Source organism: Protopterus annectens, chromosome 4.part0 (assembly GCF_019279795.1).
Source record: "Protopterus annectens isolate FY-2018-M chromosome 4.part0, PAN1.0, whole genome shotgun sequence".
In the NCBI taxonomy this organism is placed as follows: domain Eukaryota; kingdom Metazoa; phylum Chordata; order Ceratodontiformes; family Protopteridae; genus Protopterus; species Protopterus annectens.
In genome coordinates this window covers 1,264,361,644-1,264,384,262 of record NC_056733.1, presented here as the reverse complement: position 1 = coordinate 1,264,384,262, position 22,619 = coordinate 1,264,361,644, and the positions used below count along the sequence as shown (strand labels likewise).

General features: G+C 42.0%; 1 protein-coding gene across 1 annotated transcript in view; it reads left to right on the top strand.

Annotated features, from left to right (window-relative positions):
- ARHGAP26 (Rho GTPase activating protein 26) overlaps positions 1–22,619 on the top strand; it is a 3,815,868-nt gene that overhangs the window by 621,493 nt on the left and 3,171,756 nt on the right. Inside the window, exon 2 of the mRNA XM_044069158.1 lies at positions 11,105–11,200. Within this exon, the coding sequence (XP_043925093.1) occupies positions 11,105–11,200 (96 nt within the window). The remainder of the gene's footprint in view (positions 1–11,104; positions 11,201–22,619) is intronic.

Sequence of the window (22,619 nt, the reverse complement as noted above, 5' to 3'; positions counted from 1 at the left end):
GTGATACTGAAAAAAGGTCAAACAGTTTGGGGTGAGTTTTATTACTATGTACACCCTGGATTCTAACCTATTACGGGATATATTGGTGAAGAATTGGTGGGTCCTAATGGACTACACCAATATTAAAAAATAAAATTCATTGCTGTCCTGGAATAGTTTATAGGAGGGGAGCTGATTTGAAAAACATTTTGGAAAAAGAATGGAGGGGTTGTAGTAGAAATCCAGAGATGGATAAATGTGAATCCTGTCCTTATTGTAAGTTTATTGATATTGGGTGGGATTAGACTGTTAACAAACAGAAAATTTACTACACCCAATAAATTTGATTGTAACTCCGTGGTGTATTTAGCGAAATGCCAAGAATGTACTAGTTTCTATGTGGGAAAGGCCAAGCGTAAATTGAGAGAACGAATTTATGAGCATGTTTACGCTATAAATAAGGGGAAGGAGACAAAAGCATGTTATGGCAAACCCAGGTCATTATTTTAAGTTTAGAGTTATGGAACAGGTTAAAATGGGACTGAGAGGCTGCCCAATGGGCTTGCTATTGGAAAGACAAGAATTGTGGTGGCAAATTGCTTTAAATGTTTGCCACCTGGGTCTGAATGACCACTGTTCTATAGCTTGTTTACTACAGAGATAGCTTTTAAAATTTAAAATTTGTTAAATATTTTTATTTTATTGGGAATGGTCAAGAAGTTTGATTTAAATTGCAATGTTTTATGAAGGTGCTGTGTTTTAGACTTAATAACTGAATATTTTTTGGTATATGTCATATGACAGACTTTTGATCATGTGATTATTAATGTGGATTTAACAGGGGTGTGTGTTTGATTTAAAATGTGTGAAGAAGTTCATTGAATGTGGTTGAACGAAAGCGCTTACTTTTGGATTAAACAATTCTCCTTAGTCGTGCCTTTTTGTATTGTTTTTTAGTAGTTACTAGTTTTTACTTAGTTTGTTTTGAGTAGAGGTACCAGGCAGGGGTGTCCTGTTTCCCTTTGTGTTTGCATTATATTTAGAACCATTGGCAAAGAAAATAAGGGACTCAGAAGTTCAAGGATATAATTGGTATCGTAGCCAAGTAAAGCTGGCTCTATTTGCAGATGATACTATTTTATACCACACAAATCAGAAAGGGCATTATTACAGTGTTGTGGAACATTTTAAGACTGTTTCAAATCTTCTTAGGATAAAAAATTAGCGAAGCTAAAACAAAGACTATAGCGGTAAATTATGTAACCACACACAAATTGGTCCAGCAATATCCATATTTATGGGGAGATGATAAAGTATTTAGGAGTATGGGTTAAAAATTACTCTGTTGTGGCAGCTTAAGGATATGTGGGAGGAGACTAAACAGAAGATAAAACAAAAATGGAGAAACTGGAAGCTTTGTTGTATGGATAGCAAGATACAAGCAGTTAAACATTTTAGTCCCTTTAGTTTTATACACAGGTCAGGCATATTTTTTATCAAGCAAAGTAGAAGTTGTGGATAGCAATTAAAAAAGAGCTGAAGGATTTGTGTGGGAAGGGAAGATGGCAAGGGTCAAGTGGGATAAGCTGATTCTTCCAGTAGAGCAAGGTGGACTAGGATTGCCCAGTTTGAATGGGTATTTTAGGTAACACAGTTAAGGCTCTTGTACATAGCACAGGCAGAAAACTGTAATTCATAGTGGAAAGTGATGGTGGTACAGGGCAGAAGCTCAAGAAACAAGGAGAGACTGGAATTTTGGTTGCAGACCCTTAAGGAGAATGACAATAGTCATACAGAATATTATATTCACAAAGTAGCAGAAAGTATTTTAAGAACTAAGTCAACACGGGAATAGAGAAAAGAGATTCTGCCGATAGGGATGATTGCAATTATCAACACAGACAATAGGCAAGAGGGGGGTTGGAATTTATTGGAGAAAACTGGCAAAAGATCCAAGGTATTGGGAGCAAGTAATTAGAAAAGGAAAGGTAATAGAATGGGAAGACGCCAAGAATTTATTTGGACTGCAGGTTAGAGATTGCCTTTCCTATCAAGGATTGATATCAGCGCATGGGCAAAGAGAAAGAAATAGGAGGGTCCAAAACAAAAGACCAGCACTAGTAGAGTTTTTAATAGACTCTAGAACAAAAGCTGCAATTAAAAAAGAATAATTAATAGAGCATATAAAATATTGCATGACAACTATAAGAATCAGAGGAGCTTAGAAAGGACTGGGAAGAGAGATTGGATAACCAATTCACAAAGAAACAATGGGGGATATATGTATATCTTCCAAATATGCTACAAAGTATAGAAGATTTAGGATCTTTGCTTGGAAGGTTAACATAGGGATTTTTACACTCCAAGTAGACTCCAAATAATTTTTCCTCAGGTAGACGGCAAATTTTGGAGGTGTGATGAGGAAGAAAGAGGTAACTGGGAACATATTTTCTGTGAATGTAATGGGTTTGCAAACCTTAAGGATTCCCTGCAGACTGCTTTGACAGAGATACTGAGTGAGCAAACTAGTTTAACTATGGAAATTGTATTTTTGAGCTGTGAGGCAGAATTGGAATTGCCTAGACATAGTAAGGCCTTGCTAAGTCTTAATTATGGTGGCTGCCAAAAAAAAATATTTACTAGAAAATGGAAATCGAAGTCTAAACCAACTTTACTAGAAGTAGTGAATATAGTAACAGAGATAAAGCAATGGAAATTGGGATCTTTAGAAAAGGGAAGGAGCAAACTACATAGGAAAAATGGAAATTGTGGGAACATTATATGCAGAGGAGGAACAAGGTTTAAAAAAAGAAGGCAGGATTTGAATGTGCTACGCAATACTTAATTGACAATGACTGGATGTGTTATGGATATGTTATAAGTGATGTATAATGTTTGCAACTACAGCTGTATCAACGGGGCCTGTGTTGCATAATGTTTGCAACTAAAATTGTATTAATGTGGTTTGTTTTTCATTTATACAAATGCAAGATTGCCTGTGTCATATTTGATAATTTAATAAAGGTGTTTTTGTTTATAAAAATGCTGTATTAGATCACTTCAGCAGAAACTTGATGCCCCCATGAATGGCATCTGCATCGGGAAATTTTCTCAGCATGTCTCAGAGATGGGGAGTCCCACAGGTAGACCACTTTGCCAACAAGAAAATGCTCACCTGAAAAAAAATCTGTGCCAGGATCAAACAGAAATCTGCCTGGAAAACAGATGCTTTCTCTTTCCCTTGGACTCATCTCTTCATTTATGCATGCCCCCCTTACCACTTCTGCCTCAAGTGCTTCTAAAGATAAGGGCTTTTACGGCAGGAAATCCCACAAGTCAGGACTGCAACAATGAATACACTCGAACATCTACATTTATGGTAAGTGTACACAACTGTACTTTTACTAAATGGCTCTTTATATAATACACTTGAAGGTATGTTTATTTAAGAAGCCTTATGAACACTGAGATGAAATTCAGAAATAGTTTATATTGCCCTTTCCAAGTAAAATCTGCATACAAAGCAATAATGCAATATTGTTAAACTATTAAAAATATAGGGAAACTGGCCATATCAGAAGGGAGTTAATGAAAATCATTTGTGTAATGTGCAACACATTGATAAAAAAGAAAACTGATATTAATGTATAAAATTTTTATGGGAAAATGGTATGAATACTGTATGCTGTTGATGCCAAAATGTGATCCACTGGAATTGTGGGTATCAATTATGTAGAAGTCAATTTAACAATATATATAGACTAGAAACTTCCTGTAGTGAAGGAATGGATGGATTACAGGGAAGAGGGTAGAAGTTAAACTAAGGAACAGAGGAAAGAATGTTGTGAAAAAGAACTGAGAAAGAAAGTGTAAAAAAAATAAGTGAAAATGGTAATGAACTAAGGGAGATGTGAAGCACATGAGCAGGAAGATATGAATAATTGAATGGGAAGAATGCCTTGGAGTGGAATTAATCTGTAAAATGTAAGCACAAAAAAATAAATAAAAATACAAAGAGAGATGTATTGGGAATGTAAAACCTTAATTTAGACATGGATTGTGAGACTTGGGTAAACGGAAACCATATAAATAAGTGTGAAAAATATAGAAACACAATCAAAAATAAGTTTTTGAACTGATAAGAAATTTTAACAGGTTTGTTAGGTTTTTACAGTGTGGAAATAATGAGTTCCAAGTCTTGGGTCCAAAGATTAAAAATGTATAGCATTCATAACAGTACTAGGGGAACACTTAGGACTGATCATGGAAGAGAGAAAGATTTTAAGGTGCTTATGCATCTTGCCATCTGTAAGATATGTTTCTGATTATTAATCATCTGTACTATCACTCTTACTTGCCTTTTGTTTCACCTTCTGCACTTTGTTTTATTCTATTAACATGAATCCCTTCCACAAAACCTGCCATAGCCTTGAGTATCTTATGTTTTCTCTCTCTCTCTCTGTCTCTCCCTCAGCCTTCAAGTTATACAAGGTGTAACACTTGGAACTTCACATCGTAAGTTTCATCTGCAAACCTCCCAACATTTTGATACATGTCGTTTATTCTTTTTTCCATCATGTTGGCATGCCTGATTACGTATGGTTACCAGAACAAGACATAGTGCTCCAAGTAACGTTATCCATTCTGTCTGCAGCATTTTCTTTTTTCTCACGTTCTATCCATTATAAGATTGCTGTCTGGTGTATTGTTTTCCATGCAACTAGTCTGTTAGTTCATTCAGAAAATGATGCTGCTGTTGAGCCTTGATGATCCCTCCTTTTTTGTGCATTTATGTTGGGTCTATATTACTAGAACGAATGCTTAAATGTTCGAATCTGTAAAGGTTGACCTTTACAGATCAAACACTTAAACGTTCGAAATAGTAAAAAAGTAAATAAAAAAACAAATATGTAGAAATGGTTTAGGCAGGGGGAAAGCCCCCCTGCACCTCCCACACCCTCCGCTACTTAAATATACCAACTCCGAGATTGCACTTTAGTGAACTACAGTGCGGAAATGGGAAAGTTCCCATTCCCTACACTGTAGTGCGATCTTGGACTTGGTATATTAAAGTGGGGGGGGGTGCAGGGGGCTTGCCCCCCTGCTTAAACCCTTTAGTTTTTGATGTCCTTCAAGGATGCATCTGCAGTCTTTACAAATGGGTTGTCCTGTCGTCAGGCAGCCCTTCGGTCGGCCGGATTCCAAAGTCTGGGTCTGGCTTCGGCTGGTGTCGCACTTCACCCGACGTCATTGCGGCAGTTCTTCGGGTATAAAGGCATCAGCCGACGCCATTTTCCTCAGTCTTTCTTGCTGCGTGGCGCCCGAAGCAGAAGCTGTTCGCAAGTGCCGGTCGGTCAGATCCAGAGATTACTACTACCGAATATTACTTCGAAGACTTCTATAAAGCTAAGTACCCCGTTGGGGACTCTTTCTTGCCTCAGCCGATGTCAGAGAAAGTGAATAACTGTTTATCTTGTGGGAAACAAATACCTCATAAAGATTTCCACTCCTATTGCATACATTGTTTAGGCCCAGACCACGACGTAGCAGCTTGTCTAGCCTGTGCTTCTTTTAACCGACGGACGCTTAGACGTTGGTTGGAGTTTGCTGAACAGATTTTCGGCTCCGATTTTGCATATATTATGCCGTCGGATCCTCCGACTACGCAAAGTACCAAAAACGCAAAGAAAAGGACTGACACTCGCGGTCCGCGGTTTTGGCCGAAACCGCGGTTAAGCAAACCGCAAGTGTCTCGGTTTCGGCCGAAACCGAGCAAGCGGTTCTTTCTTCAGCCGAAATCATGCCTTCTACCGAGGCCTCTTCTAACCTGGTAGAAACGGCTTCTGAAATCCAACCTTCTGTTGCGGTTTCACAGGATTTATCAGATACCATTCCCCTGGATATTTCTACCCCTGCACGTGGAGCTGATAGGCCTCCTGCAGCAATGTCTATTAAGGCCTTTGCCAGGGCTAAAGCAGCCAAAGCATCACAACCGGTGCCTGCCAAGCTCCCCTCTCTCTGGCCCAGCACCAGCTCCCATATGCTTACTTTGGCTGAGGATCTCATCTCTTTAATTGTGGAGCCCAGCCTCATCCAGACAGGGCCTCTCCCTCCTCCAGAAAAAGGCCTAGAGCAGAGCCCCCTGAGCCAGTATCCACAGATGATTCCTCTGATGACTCAGAACATACAGACCCTCCTGAGGCTGCTTATTCTCCTTACGAAGACACTGATGCTGAGGAGTCCATCCCTTCAGCCTCTCCTCCTGAGGAATTTTCCTTTGGGGAAACCTTGCATGCTATGAGGGAACAATTTCAGTGGCAGGGCCAGGATTTCTCAGACTCCAGAAAAAGGCTTAGGACCTTTCTACATTTGCCACAGCATAGGCCTTTAGCTATACCTCCAGTGCTTTCTGTTGTTGATGATGCATTTAATGATGCTTGCACTGCTCCTGATTCATTACCTCCGGCTCCTGCTAAGCCCGATAGGTTCTACAGGGTCCCGGACACTCATCACCATTTATATAAGGCTCCTTTTGCAGATCCAGAGACTATCTCCCAGGGTCCTAAAGCTGTAGCAGCTACTTCCACTAAAAACCCCCTCCCCTCTGAAAGGGAATCCAGGTCCTTAGAGAGATGGGGTAAAAAAGTTTACACCTCTGCTACTTTGTCAGCTAGAGCTTTGAACTGCCAATTTCATATGATTCAATATCAAGAGTTTATGCTTGACCAGTTGACTAAAAAGCTGTCCTCTGAAGAATCTTTAGATAAGAAATATGTTCAAGAAATGGTACATAACATACAGCAGGTTAGTAACCATTCTTTAAAATGTGGCTATGATGCACTGGAGGCTTCCTTTAGATCAGCCATGACTGGCACAGTTATAAGGAGGCATGCATGGCTGAAAGAACAGGCATTACCAGACCATGTCAAATCAAAGCTTTTGGATGCACCTATGGACAAGGTCAGTTTATTTGGTTCCCCTGCGCAACAGGTACTAAAAAAGATGGAAGAGAAGGCAAAATCTGTACAAACAGTGAAAGATTTCTTACAAGTTCAACCTCCAAGGTTTAGCAGGAACTGGCCCTCCAAGAATTGGTCCTTTCCAGACTCCTCTAGGGCACAAAGAGGCAGGAATAGGCGTTCGAGAGGCAGAAACCAAACCAGGGGTGCCTACAGGGGACGCCAGTGGCAAGGTAGCAACCAGCGAGGCACGGATGCAACCACCACCACTATAACAACTCAATCACAGTGACTTGGCGGTGGCACCGCCTACCAGGGAACAACTAGAAGCACCCTTAGGCGGAAAGCTAACCTTATTTTCAAAGAACTGGCATTGCATCACAAGAGAAAAATGGATTTTGCAAACTATAGACCAAGGTTACAGGTTCCATTTCCATACTCTACCAAGCAAAAGAGGAATGCCAAACCTGCCACCTACTCAAAGGACAGAAGCTCTAAAGCAAATATCTCAATTATTAAGAATGAGAGCTGTGGAAAAGGTGCCACCTTTGGAGCAAGGAAAGGGATTTTACTCCAGACTCTTCCTGGTACCAAGAAAAGAAAACAAATGGAGGCCTATTCTAGACCTGTCCGCTTTAAACACATTCCTCATTGTTCCAAAATTCAAAATGCTGACCCTACAGCAGCTTCTTCCCATGCTGGGCAAGGAGTCTTGGCTGGTAACTCTAGATCTCAAGGAGGCATACCTGCACGTCCCCATAAGACCAATTTGCAGAAGATACCTCAGATTTCCTGCAGGATCAGAGCATTATCAATTCTCAGCATTGCCCTTTGGCTTATCTACTGCGCCCAGAGTGTTCACGAAATGCCTGGCATCAGTAATTGCTCATTGCAGACTTCAGGGGATTCAAATCTATCCCTACCTGGACGACTGCCTGATACAAGCGGACAACAAAATAAAACTAACAGAAGACCTACAAAGAGTTATTTACCTGCTGCAAGCCCTGGGATATACAGTCAATATAAAAAAGTCAATGCTGACTCCATCCCAAAGAATAACCTTTCTGGGTGCAGAACTGGACACATCAAATCAAATGGCATCCCTAACTGCAGAAAAGAAAGAGCAGCTTCCTCTCTACTTCTTGGCATTAACAAAGCAGAACCATCTAACTGCAAGAAAAGTGCTGCAAGCTCTAGGCTTCATGGCATCCTGCATAATACTGGTCCCTCATGCCAGGCTGCATATGAGAAAGCTACAATGGTACCTAAAGAATTTGTGGTCTCAACACAAGCAAAGCCTAGAAACCAAAATTCCAATGATTCCCTGCCTGAAGAAAGAGTTTCTATGGTGGGCTCAGGCTTGCCAATCAAACTCAGGATTGCCCTTCTGCAAAAGCCAACCAAGACAAACCATCACGACAGATGCCTCAGACCTCGGTTGGGGGGCACACATGCTGGACAGGTGCATACAAGGCCTATGGACTCAAGACCAGCTGCACCTGCACATAAATCTAAAGGAAATGATGGCAGTAAAATTGGCAATCCAGGCCTTCAGACCGTTTCTCCAAGAAGGTCAGCTGATGATAAGGACAGACAACACCACAGTTATGTGGTACATCAACAAACAGGGAGGCACACACTCATATCCTCTATGCCGGCTGGCACTGGACCTATGGGATGTGGCTCTGAGCTACAACATTCAGTTACAAGCAATTTATGTACCAGGGAAGGAAAACATTCTAGCAGACATATTAAGCAGAACTACCACAGATGCCCACGGTTGGATGCTGCATCCGGACATCTTCAAAGCCATCACAAGAGAATGGGGATTACCACAAATAGACTTGTTTGCATCCCCACTCAATCACCAGCTAAAGAAATTCTGCACAAGGACGTACCACCCACTTGCTTGGAAGGTGGACTCCCTATCTTTCAGTTGGAAAAACCTGATAGCATACGCATTCCCACCACTTCCTTTGATGCACAAGGTGCTTCTGAAGATCAAAGAGGAACATCCGAGGATCATTCTGATAGCTCCAGACTGGCCAAGACAACATTGGTATCCATTGCTGAGGAGCAGGTCCGGGAACAAATATGGACACTGCCCTGATCCCATTACTGTTAACACAGAACAACTTCAACATCCTGCATCCAAACCTGAAAACTCTGCAGCTAACTGCCTGGAACATTACATGACAACAATTAACCCAAATTTATGCCAAAGGGTTAAGGACATAATCCTGAGGCTCAAGACCTTCAACAAGAAAGAATTATGCAGCAAAATGGAAAAGATATCTCACTTGGAGTACTGCAAAGGGGCAAGAAGTGACACTGGTGAACATAGCCAACATCCTGGAGTACTTGGCAGAGCTCTTCCATACAGGCCTGTCCTATTCTTCCATCAAGATACATGCCTCAGCTATTTCAGCAGAATACAGCTTGGATCCTCCTGTCTTCTCACACCCTCTGCTCAGACAGTTTCTGAGAGGAATTAAAAATGTGAAACCTCCCAGGAAACCTCCATTACCAGCATGGGACTTGAACTTTGTGCTAGAAAAATTGACACTTCCCCCTTTCGAACCAGCAGCAACAGCAGAATTACAATACTTATCCTAGAAGACTGCATTCCTGCTGGCAATAACTTCAGCAAGAAGGGTCTCTGAACTACAGGCATTAATGGCAGTGCAACCCTTCCTGATCTTCCATCAAGATAGAGTATCCATGAGAACAAATCCTACATTTATGCCTAAGGTGGTATCCAGAGTCTCTTTAAATCAGGCTATCCACCTTCCTACATTCTTCCCCAACCCACAGAACAGGGGAGAAAGGCTACTACATACCTTGGATGTGCATAGACAATTATGCTACTACCTGGACAGGACAAAAACCAATAGAAAAACTGACCAGCTTCTGGTAGCATATGCAACAGGGAAGGAAGGAAAACCAATTTCAAAACAGACAATCTCCAAATGGATAGGAAATTGCATTAGATTTTGTTACTCCTACCATGGAAAGAAAACTCCAGAGAACATCAGGCCTCACTCCACAAGGGCTACAGCCACTACCACAGCTTTCTTACGAGGAGTGGCTACCAAGGACATTATAGAGGCTGCTACTTGGACCTCCGTGCATACATTTGCCAAGCATTATAATTTACCTTTATACTCTAGATCCCGAGCTGGTTTTGCCACTGCTGTTTTGCAAGGGATCCTAACTACACCATAATCTCTACTCATTCCTCCTCCACTAGTTTAGCTATGGTATTCTACCCATTTAGAAGACTGCAGATGCATCCTTGAAGGACATAGTACAGTTTTGTACCTACCATAAATGTTGATGTCCGATAGGAATGCATCTGCAGTCAGGATTACCCTCCCTCCTTCCCCTCTGAGGTACTCCTAGGGTATTTGCCAACCTTCAGCTAGCTTGGGGGGGATCTATTATGGTGTATTTGTTTGTATATATGTACATACATGCTTATTTTGTGTGTTTGCTCTCTACTATTTGGAAACTTTGGCATTTATCCAAATTTAGCCATCCAAGAGGGCACCTGGCATCTGGGGCAAGAAACACTGAGGAAAATGGCGTCGGCTGATGCCTTTATACCCGAAGAACTGCCGCAATGACGTCGGGTGAAGTGCGACACCAGCCGAAGCCAGACCCAGACTTTGGAATCCGGCCGACCGAAGGGCTGCCTGACGACAGGACAACCCATTTGTAAAGACTGCAGATGCATTCCTATCGGACATCTACATTTATGGTAGGTACAAAACTGTACTTTTTGTGTTGTGTATTTTTTTTTTTTTTTAAATTTTTGTAAAACTTCGACCTTTAGAGATTCAAACATTTAAGCAGTCGTGCATCTAATATAGACCCTTTAGGTAATGTAGTGGATTATGGATGATTGGTAATATTAGACAGAATATTTAGTGAGACTATTAGAGCAGCAGTGCCACTGAGTTTGTAGATGTGTAGATAAATTGCTGCCATGTTTAGTGGCTTATGGCATTAACATTATGCCTTTTGCATTCACCTGGACAAATATTTATTTGAGTGTTGTTTCCTTTCATTCACCTTTCTAAGTCATATTTAGGCAGCTGCTGCTGTCTGTAATCCAAATGTACTAATGTTCTGAACTAACTGTAAAATAACATTTTCCCTTTCAGCTCTATCTTCAGCACAGAGGAAGTTTGCCCAATCTCTCAGTGACTTTAAGTTCCAGTGTATAGGAGACACAGAAACAGATGATGAAATGTGTATAGGTAAGTGTGTCAACAGCATGTACTTTCATTTTACTTGAACAAATTAGGAAGAATGCTTCTTTACCAGTAACTTATAAAATTCTAGACAAAATGTGTTAAGTAACCACAGAATTCAGTTCTTGGCACCAGATTCATATATTTAGTTACACTGAATGGAAAATGTTACTCTTTTTTCAAAAACATAAGAGTATTAATTTGAATTTTGATCTGATGAAAGTAAATGCTGGGATTACTATAAAGTGGGATAGCATTTATCTACAGTTCCTTTTGACCTCCTGCATTTGTGAAATAGTGAGTAGGAATTCAATTGTGGAACGGGCAACACCTAGAGACTAGATTGTAGTAAAAGATGTATGCATTAACCAGCATCTGCCACTTTTCCAGATCGTATGTATGTATAGCATCTAACTAAATGCTGCCTTTCATTACCCTGTAACTCACTATAGTTGGCATTATTTTGTCAAACTACAAATAAGTCACTCAATAAATCCTAAAATGTTCTGACACTCCATAAATACATAACCAGACCAGGCAAACAAAGTCAGACTTCTCCATATCTCTTGAAAGCAAAACACGGTGGTGCTCTTGTAATATTTGATGTTAAGTTGTCTATCTCGCCTTCATTCTTGCTGTTTGGGATCGGAGCCGACTCGGCCATCTTCAATAGCTCGAGAGCTGTTTACTGGCTCGAGGCTACCCCTTATCCCATGATGCCTAGTGACAGTTACCCAGATCTCGTTTGCCGCTTCAGCTGCAAGGTGTGTAGTTTTCTGGCTCAGGCTTGTATATTTCAATTTTTTGTGTAAAATTTTCTCTTAGACCCTTTAAACTATTAGATATTTTACTGCTTTTTGTTTTATTCTGTACGTGTTGTTGAAGTACTTCGTTCTTCTTAGTTTCCCTTTTATTTAGAACTCGTTTAAGTTAAGAGTTCTCCCCCCTCCCCCTCTCCCTAAGATAGCCGTTTAACTTAGAGGCTTTCCTTTCCTGTTTTGCTATCGTAAAAAAAAAAAAAAAAAAAGAGATTGTATATTTATAGGTGTATCTTGTTTAGATAGTACTTATTTGTCTGTCTGTGTTTACCTTGTGGTACTTAGTTTTTTTTTTTTTTTTGTAGTTGAGTCATGTCTAAGGAAGCTAAAGTACCTGGCTTTAAAAAGTGTGACTCATGCTGTCAGAAAATGTCTCTGACAGATGGGCACACTAGCTGCGTTTATTGTTTGGGTGCTGTTCCAGGACTCTTGTTCTATTTGCCATGCCTTTAGTCCAAGAGTCCTGCAGGAGCATAAGAACAAATTGATCCTTAGGGGACTGTTAAAGCCTCAGGATTCACTGGCAAAGAGTTCCCAGCCAGTGAAATCCCCAAAATCCACTAAACCGTCGGCTCCACCTTCAAAGCCGACTCCTGTACAGGATTTGCCGAGTATGTCGGTTCCGGCTGGCACCGACAAGACAACCCCTCTGTCGGCTCCATTGAATGTTTTGGAGTCATCTCGGAGCCATAAGAGGCTTGAGGCCCTCTTCATTAGAGTCAGTTCATTCAGCTCCTCAGTCTCCATTATTGCAAAGTGAATGTAGCCACCATTCATCACACTCCTCTCGATCCTCTAGGCCGTCGGATCATGATGTGGAGAGAGTAGTAAGTAGGTTGCTTAAATCACAGGCACTAGCGAAATTATTGTCTAGCCCTCCTCAACAGGTATCGGCTCCATCCACCTCCTTTTCTGTTCCTCCTCTGACTCCATTGAGTTTGGAGCCAGAGTTTGTTGGCTCCAATCACCATCTCTCCTTCGGTTCCGAATTCGGCTCCAATTACCTTGATAGTTCCTTCGATCGAGGAATCTGGATGCCAGGGCTCCCTCGTCGGCTCTGAGGGGGTGAGTGGCATTGGCGCAGGTGAGCCGGAGCTTTCTCTGCCTCGAGGTAGGGATGCCTTTGAGGTCATGCGGAGTGCGCTGTCCCCCGAGACAGCTTCACTACCAGCCCCACCGGTTCTGCCCCCCGTAGTGTCTGTGCCAACCTCTGCTCCTCCTCAATACCCCAAGCGCAGGGAACCAATGCCCCAGGACACCCCATTGCATGTTTCCTCTTCTTCCGAGGCCTCCCCTGATCACTCAGAGGAGCCCCCTCGGAAGAAGAAGTGCAAGAGGAAGCACATTGACTCCCCTGAGTTTGTCACTTCTGATACAGACTTAGATGAATCGGAAGGGTCCCCGAGATCCCCCTCTGAAGATGTTTCCTTTTTGAACATCCTGGAAATGCTTAAGCAGAGGGGGAACTGGAATTCCCTAGCCCCTACCGAGGATGAGTCTGTATTCCAGGACGCTTTTGGTTCCTGACCTTCCACCTCCTGGGTTTCTCCTCCTTTCGACCCACTTATGTCTGTAGTGGCTTGAAAGGCTTGGTCAGCTCCGGACAAAGTGGAACCAACTCCAAGGAAACCTGGCAAATTTATTACAGCCCCCCCCCCAAGATAAGCAATTCCTTTCTAAAGTTGTGCCCATTGTTGCCATGGTGGTAGCAGCAGCCACCAAAAAAGAGTTAGCAGAGACCTCTTCATCTGTTCATCCCCCTAACAAGGAGTCTAGGATGATGGACAGGTACGGAAAGTGAATGTTTTCTTCAGCGACCTTCTCCATGAGGTCCCTGAACTATCTATGTCATTTTACTCGCCTTCAAAGGGATCTTCTTAAAGAGCTTGGAGATACCCTTCAAGATCCTACAGCTGACGGAGTACAAGCCAAAGTAGCTTTCCAGCTAGCGACTTCTGTAGTTAACTCCTCCATGAGGCTCATTTCCTATGCAGCCGATGGAGTGAGTAGAGCCACGGGCACGGGTGTGGCCCTCAGGAGACATGTTTGGGTGCGGCTCTGTCACTTTGCGGAACCCTTTCGAGCGTCCTTCACCAGTACCCCCTTTGATGGCTCCTTTCTCTTTGGGCCACAGGTGAAAGACACGTTGACTAGGTGTGTGCAAGAAGGCAAGACTCTCTCTGCCAAGGGAGTCTATTTTTCTACTCCCTCTAGACCTTACCCCAAGGGTCAGAAGACTGGGAAGATGTGGTTCTGCAAATCTCAGGGAGCTTTGACGGACACACATAGTGATTTTTCCTCCAGAGGCAGAGGGGGAAACAACAATACAGAAAAACAAAGTACAGGCCACTGCTGAATTAGTTCTTTGTTAAAACCACCTTTAATAAAAGTTAGCGCTTTCGGAATAATCCTTCATCAGACATATTCTTAAAATGACAAAAGCAACCATATTTAAAAAACAAGTCATCCAATCATTAGCTCATAAAAACCCGCCTTTTTTGTAGCACAGGTTTAATAGGCAAAACATCATTAAGACCAGGAGGTCTATGTGCTCTTAGGTTTACTATCCACTTGGATTCAGCTAATGGTGTTCTATGTTGAATGTCACCCCCCCCTATCATTGATTCTAATGTTAACAATGCATCTGAACTTGAAAGTGTGTGTGGGATACCGATTAATGTGCCTATACAGAGCATTGCTCTCTTGACCTGTTCTGATATTACTGATGTGTTGTAATATCCTAACCTTCAGCATATTATTGGTCATACCCACGTAAAAACATTCGCACTGTTCACAATTGGCCATATATACTAGATGTTGTGTCCTGCATGTTGCCCTCCCTTTAAAATGAAAAGTTTTTGTCATATTGGGATGTTTATATTCTATGTCACTATTGATGTATACACAGGCCTTACAGTTTCCACAGGGATATGTACCCACTCTCATGTTGGGTGTATAACTCCTGTCCAGATGTATCTCCTTACATAATAAATCCTTAAGGTTATTGTTCCTCCTATAGTTAAATAAGGGACGTTCTCCCACTATCTCCCTAAGACCAATATCACTTCTTAATATGTTCCAATTATTTTGAACTATCTGGCAGACATCTTTTATATTGCTGCCATAAGTAAAAAGAAGTTTAGGTTTATCCTTCCTGTTACAATTCAAGATAGTACCTGTCTGTCTATTCCTAGGAGGACCTTCCATCCATGGCCTATTCTTTGTCTCTCTATATAATGTGTTGTTGCTTACTGCTTTACTAACCATGGTTCTCCCATATCCCCTATCTGTAAAATGTCGACTAAGCCTGGATAATTCCTCATCACAGCAAGCATCTTCTGAACACACCCTAGAAATCCTACCCACTTGGCTCTTAACAATATTGGGAAAGATGTGCCTCGGGTGCATGCTGTCATAAGATAACAGTGTGTTCTGCCAACATTGTTTCCTGTGTAGTTTAGAGGTGAAGCCATAAACTCTCTGTTCCACACTAACATCCAAGAACTCAATCTGGGTAAAGGAAGTTTTCATGCTAAAACTCAAAAAAGTAGTAGTAGTGTGAAGAAAAGCCAAAAACCTTTCAAAAGTGGATGTGTCCCCATCCCACAAAATAAAAACATCATCCACAAATCTGACATATAGGACAATGTATTTATCCCATTCCTGATTGTTCAAAACTTCCTTGGTTTCCCATTTCGACATAACCAAGTTAGCATAGGTATTAGCACAGGGGGTGCCCATGGCCACCCCCTGTGCTTGTCTGTAAATGGATCCTGGTCCTATAAAGACATTGTTATTCAAAACCAATGACAATAGGTTCTCTACTACCTGTCGCTTGTGATGAGTAGCTCCCAAGCTGCTTATGACTTCTCCCACCGCTGTTATCCCATATTGATGCTCAATAACAGTAAACAAACTGTTGACATCCAACGTAGCCATCAAAAATCTCTCCCCCTTCAGTTTAGTAACTGCAGCTAATAGACCCAAAAAATGCCCTGTATCCCTTAATATATTGTCTAACTTATCTAGATAGGGTTTCAATGTAAACTCCAGCCAAATAGAGATATTTTCTGTGACCCACCCTCTCCCTGAAACAATGGGTCTGAGTGGTGGGTCTATCAATGATTTATGTATCTTCGGCATAGCCTTAAATATGGGCGTAACCGGTTTATCTACCTTTAAAAATTCATATACCTCTTGATCTATCAATCCCCTATCTAGTAAATTGTTTAACTGGCTATATACATTATCAATAATCATCCTAACTTGTAGTGGGTTGATTTGTTCGTATGCCCCATCTATTGTCAGCATATCTTTCAATTTATTCTCATACCAACTTGTATCTACCACTACAATGGCACCCCCCTTATCAGCCATCTTAATTGTTATTTCCTTTTTGTCCATAAGTCCATTTAGAGCAATTTTCTGTGATGGAGTAAGGTTATAATATCCATTAACACTCCTGCCTTCAAAATATTTGAAAAGATCATTCTCACATCCATTCATGAACAAATTAAGTGTGGGTGTAAAGTTGGGAGCAAAGATACTGGGTTTTTTTGGGCCTGATACATCATTAACTTGGTTATTAAAAATCAATCTTAACATAACATTCCTACAAAATAGCATTAAATCAAATATAATGTCACTATATTCACACTTTTTGCTGGGAACAAAGGTCAAGCCTTTGTTTAAAACCTCTAACTCGTCTGTGCTCAACACAACTTTAGATAGATTGTACACAATGCCATTAAACATACTGTGAGTCACTGTAGAGTCCTCCGACGCTTCTCTATGCTCCTGTCCTCGCTTGAGGATCTCTTCCCTGCACCTTTCTTCCTCACTGGTGCCGGTAGGTTGCCCAAAAAATGTAGAGCCCCTAAGTTCGTTTTCGGTCGGGCCCCTGAATCAACATGTTGAACGCTCCCCCTTGTTGTTGCATTCGTATGACACATGAGACCATCTATGGTCAGAGCATTATCCGCTATATGCGGAGTATGTGTCTCACTATTGGATGTAATCAAACCTTCTAAGTGCAAGGCAGGTGTGTCGCTGTTACTAGGAGCCATGCCTTCTAGCAGAGCCCCTGTGTGTGCGGAACTCGTATCGTCCACTATAGTACTCCTGGAATGAGACGGACTGCCAGGAGAACAATTCTCCTCAGATCCATGCTGTGTTAAAATTCCGGATGTTTTCGACGCTGGCTCTGCTGTGTGGGTTGCTATCGATACACATCCCTCTATGGCTGCTGCCGAGTGTATCTCTGTAGCGCGTGTAGCCTCTATGCGTGTTGTCGTCATCACTGAAGGGCGTCTCACCGGTTGAATGGCACGTTCCTTGAATCTCGGCCAGACAAAGATGTTACCCTCTGTGAAATCGGAGTGGTCCCTCCTAATTTTGCCTAGCTTCGTATCTTTGAGTTTATCTGCTTCCTTCGATAGATGAAGCATGGCTGTGGAAAGTCTTTCTTTACTTTTAACATCAGGAAAATCTGTCTGTAATTTCAAATATAACGATGCCACCTCCTGCTTCAATGTATCCAATTCCGGTGCAAAAAACTTTATCAATAATTTCATATACTCCATACTCGTGTGCAGGTTGAGAGCTTGCCACTGTGCTAACAAATCAGGGTATCTATCGCCCTGTGCTGGCATGCACAGGACTCGCATACCCCTAGGAACAATGCCATACTTTAAACAAGCTTCAAGGTGAAAAGCCTGCCACTAAAATGCAGCGCCTAAAAGTTAATAAAGTTTTTTGCACCGGAATTGGATACATTGAAGCAGGAGGTGGCATCGTTATATTTGAAATTACAGACAGATTTTCCTGATGTTAAAAGTAAAGAAAGACTTTCCACAGCCATGCTTCATCTATCGAAGGAAGCAGATAAACTCAAAGATACGAAGCTAGGCAAAATTAGGAGGGACCACTCCGATTTCACAGAGGGTAACATCTTTGTCTGGCCGAGATTCAAGGAACGCGCCATTCAACCGGTGAGACGCCCTTCAGTGATGACGACAACACGCATAGAGGCTACACGCGCTACAGAGATACACTCGGCAGCAGCCATAGAGGAATGTGTATCGATAGCAACCCACACAGCAGAGCCAGCGTCGAAAACATCCGGAATTTTAACACAGCATGGATCTGAGGAGAATTGTTCTCCTGGCAGTCCGTCTCATTCCAGGAGTACTATAGTGGACGATACGAGTTCCGCACACACAGGGGCTCTGCTAGAAGGCATGGCTCCTAGTAACAGCGACACACCTGCCTTGCACTTAGAAGGTTTGATTACATCCAATAGTGAGACACATACTCCGCATATAGCGGATAATGCTCTGACCATAGATGGTCTCATGTGTCATACGAATGCAACAACAAGGGGAGCGCTCAACATGTTGATTCAGGGGCCCGACCGAAAACGAACTTAGGGGCTCTACATTTTTTGGGCAACCTACCGGCACCAGTGAGGAAGAAAGGTGCAGGGAAGAGATCCTCAAGCGAGGACAGGAGCATAGAGAAGGCCGGAGGACTCTACAGTGACTCACAGTATGTTTAATGGCATTGTGTACAATCTATCTAAAGTTGTGTTGAGCACAGACGAGTTAGAGGTTTTAAACAAAGGCTTGACCTTTGTTCCCAGCAAAAAGTGTGAATATAGTGACATTATATTTGATTTAATGCTATTTTGTAGGAATGTTATGTTAAGATTGATTTTTAATAACCAAGTTAATGATGTATCAGGCCCAAAAAAACCCAGTATCTTTGCTCTCAACTTTACACCCACACTTAATTTGTTCATGAATGGATGTGAGAATGATCTTTTCAAATATTTTGAAGGCAGGAGTGTTAATGGATATTATAACCTTACTCCATCACAGAAAATTGCTCTAAATGGACTTATGGACAAAAAGGAAATAACAATTAAGATGGCTGATAAGGGGGGTGCCATTGTAGTGGTAGATACAAGTTGGTATGAGAATAAATTGAAAGATATGCTGACAATAGATGGGGCATACGAACAAATCAACCCAGTACAAGTTAGGATGATTATTGATAATGTATATAGCCAGTTAAACAATTTACTAGATAGGGGATTGATAGATCGAGAGGTATATGAATTTTTAAAGGTAGATAAACCGGTTACGCCCATATTTAAGGCTATGCCGAAGATACATAAATCATTGATAGACCCACCACTCAGACCCATTGTTTCAGGGAGAGGGTGGGTCACAGAAAATATCTCTATTTGGCTGGAGTTTACATTGAAACCCTATCTAGATAAGTTAGACAATATATTAAGGGATACAGGGCATTTTTTGGGTCTATTAGCTGCAGTTACTAAACTGAAGGGGGAGAGATTTTTGATGGCTACGTTGGATGTCAACAGTTTGTTTACTGTTATTGAGCATCAATATGGGATAACAGCGGTGGGAGAAGTCATAAGCAGCTTGGGAGCTACTCATCACAAGCGACAGGTAGTAGAGAACCTATTGTCATTGGTTTTGAATAACAATGTCTTTATAGGACCAGGGTCCATTTACAGACAAGCACAGGGGGTGGCCATGGGCACCCCCTGTGCTAATACCTATGCTAACTTGGTTATGTCGAAATGGGAAACCAAGGAAGTTTTGAACAATCAGGAATGGGATAAATACATTGTCCTATATGTCAGATTTGTGGATGATGTTTTTATTTTGTGGGATGGGGACACATCCACTTTTGAAAGGTTTTTGGCTTTTCTTCACACTACTACTACTTTTTTGAGCTTTAGCGTGAAAACTTCCTTTACCCAGATTGAGTTCTTGGATGTTAGTGTGGAACAGAGAGTTTATGGCTTCACCTCTAAACTACACAGGAAACAATGTTGGCAGAACACACTGTTATCTTATGACAGCATGCACCCGAGGCACATCTTTCCCAATATTGTTAAGAGCCAAGTGGGTAGGATTTCTAGGGTGTGTTCAGAAGATGCTTGCTGTGATGAGGAATTATCCAGGCTTAGTCGACATTTTACAGATAGGGGATATGGGAGAACCATGGTTAGTAAAGCAGTAAGCAACAACACATTATATAGAGAGACAAAGAATAGGCCATGGATGGAAGGTCCTCCTAGGAATAGACAGACAGGTACTATCTTGAATTGTAGCAGGAAGGATAAACCTAAACTTCTTTTTACTTATGGCAGCAATATAAAAGATGTCTGCCAGATAGTTCAAAACAATTGGAACATATTAAGAAGTGATATTGGTCTTAGGGAGATAGTGGGAGAACGTCCCTTATTTAACTATAGGAGGAACAATAACCTTAAGGATTTATTATGTAAAGAGATACATCTGGACAGGAGCTATACACCCAATATGAGAGTGGGTACATATCCTTGTGGAAACTGTAAGGCCTGTGTATACATCAATAGTGATATAGAATATAAACATCCCAATATGACAAAAACTTTTCATTTTAAAGGGAGGGCAACATGCAGGACACAACATCTAGTATATATGGCCAATTGTGAACAGTGCGAATGTTTTTACGTGGGTATGACCAATAATATGCTGAAGGTTAGGATATTACAACACATCAGTAATATCAGAACAGGTCAAGAGAGCAATGCTCTGTATAGGCATATTAATCGGTATCCCACACACACTTTCAAGTTTAGATGCATTGTTAACATTAGAATCAATGATGGGGGGCGTGACATTCAACATAGAACAGCATTAGCTGAATCCAAGTGGATAGTAAACATAAGAGCACATAGACCTCCTGGTCTTAATGATGTTTTGCCTATTAAACCTGTGCTACAAAAAAGGCGGGTTTTTATGAGCTAATGATTGGATGACTTGTTTTTTAAATATGGTTGCTTTTGTCATTTTAAGAATATGTCTGATGAAGGATTATTCCGAAAGCGCTAACTTTTATTAAAGGTGGTTTTAACAAAGAACTAATTCAGCAGTGGCCTGTACTTTGTTTTTCTGTCTTGGACTTTTTTGCTTTGGTACAACAGGACTTCAGCATAACGTGGTATCTCTGTTTGTGGGGAAACAACAATAATAGAAGCTGCCCTCATGGCAGAGGGGGTCCGCGGAACCAGGGCAACAGAGAATCCTTCTCTGACAAGCCCTTCCAGCATCCCTGAAGGGTTGCCCGGCTGCTCACCTCTGGAGGCAGTCGGGGGAAGGCTTTTGCTGTACCCAAAAGCCTGGCAAAATTTAACAAGAGACAGATGGGTACTGTCCATTATATCCAGAGGTTACAAAATTCCCTTCCATCAATCCCTCTTACAGTCAAAGAAGGCCCTTCCAGATGTTCCACCCAATCTGAAGGAGCAAGCAGTAATAGAAAATTTCAAAGCTGCTAGAAAAAAGAGCCATTCAGGAAGTCCCCGCAGACCAGCATGGATCCGGAACTTACTCAAGGTTCTTTTTGGTGCCAAAAAAGATAGGGGACTGGAGACCGATTCTGGATCTCAGCAGACTAAACAAATCTGTACAAAGAACAAAGTTTTGGATGGTCACACTACAGTCCATTCTACCCTTCCTGGGTCAGGACAATTGGATGGGTTCGATAGATCTTCAGGATGCGTACTACCATATCAAGATGGACAGATGCTCCAGGAGATTTCTTCGCTTTTGGGTGGGGGCCAGTCATTACCAGTTCAGAGCTCTGCCCTTTGGTCTCACCACAGCCCCCAGGGTGTTCACTAAATGTATGGCAGTGGTCACGGCTCACCTGAGACGTCAAGCATTCCAGGTGTTTCCATATCTAGACAACTGGCTCCTCACTGCTATCACCAGGCATCAACTCTTACAAGTGCGGGATTATGCAATCACATCTTGCACCCAGCTAGGTATTACAATAAATTTTGAAAAATCTGCCTTGCTGTCCTGTCAGTCTATCACTTACATAGGAGCAGAATTAAACACAAGGGGTATGTTCGCAAGGTTACCACTGGAAAGAGTGTCCACAATTCGTCAACAAGTGCAAATCCTAATGCAGAGCAAAAGCATCCAAGTCAGGTTTGTCCTTCAAACTCTGGGCTCCATGGCAGCTGCCATTCTTCTACTTCCATTAGCGCGTTTCAACATGAGAATTCTTCAGTGGCTTCTTTTCACGCAGTGGTCTTTCCAGGAGCTACCTGTGTCTCACATGATCCTGATCACGGAGGCATGCAAAAGGCACCTTTCTTGGTGGATGGTCTCCCCACTAGTGACTCAGGGCAGACCTTTCATACAGCCCCCTCCAGTAGCCACAGTGACTACAGATGCCTCCCTGATAGGGTGGGGGGGGGGCATTATCTGGGCAGGCAGTCCAAGGCACTTGGCAGCCTCACAAGTACCAGCTGCACATAAATGTCCTAGAAATGAGAGCTGTGCTCCTAGCGTTGCAAGCCCTTCAAGACTCTCTTCCTTCCGGGACCATTGCAATTCAAACAGACAACATGTCAGTGGTGTGGTACATTAACAAGCAGGGCGGAACCAGATCCTACCCCCCATGTCTAGAAGCACTCAGACTTTGGCAGTGGGCGATTTCATCCCAACATTTTCTGATTGCGACGCACATCCCTGGGAGATCCAACGTCATAGCAGACAGGCTCAGCAGAGCTATCC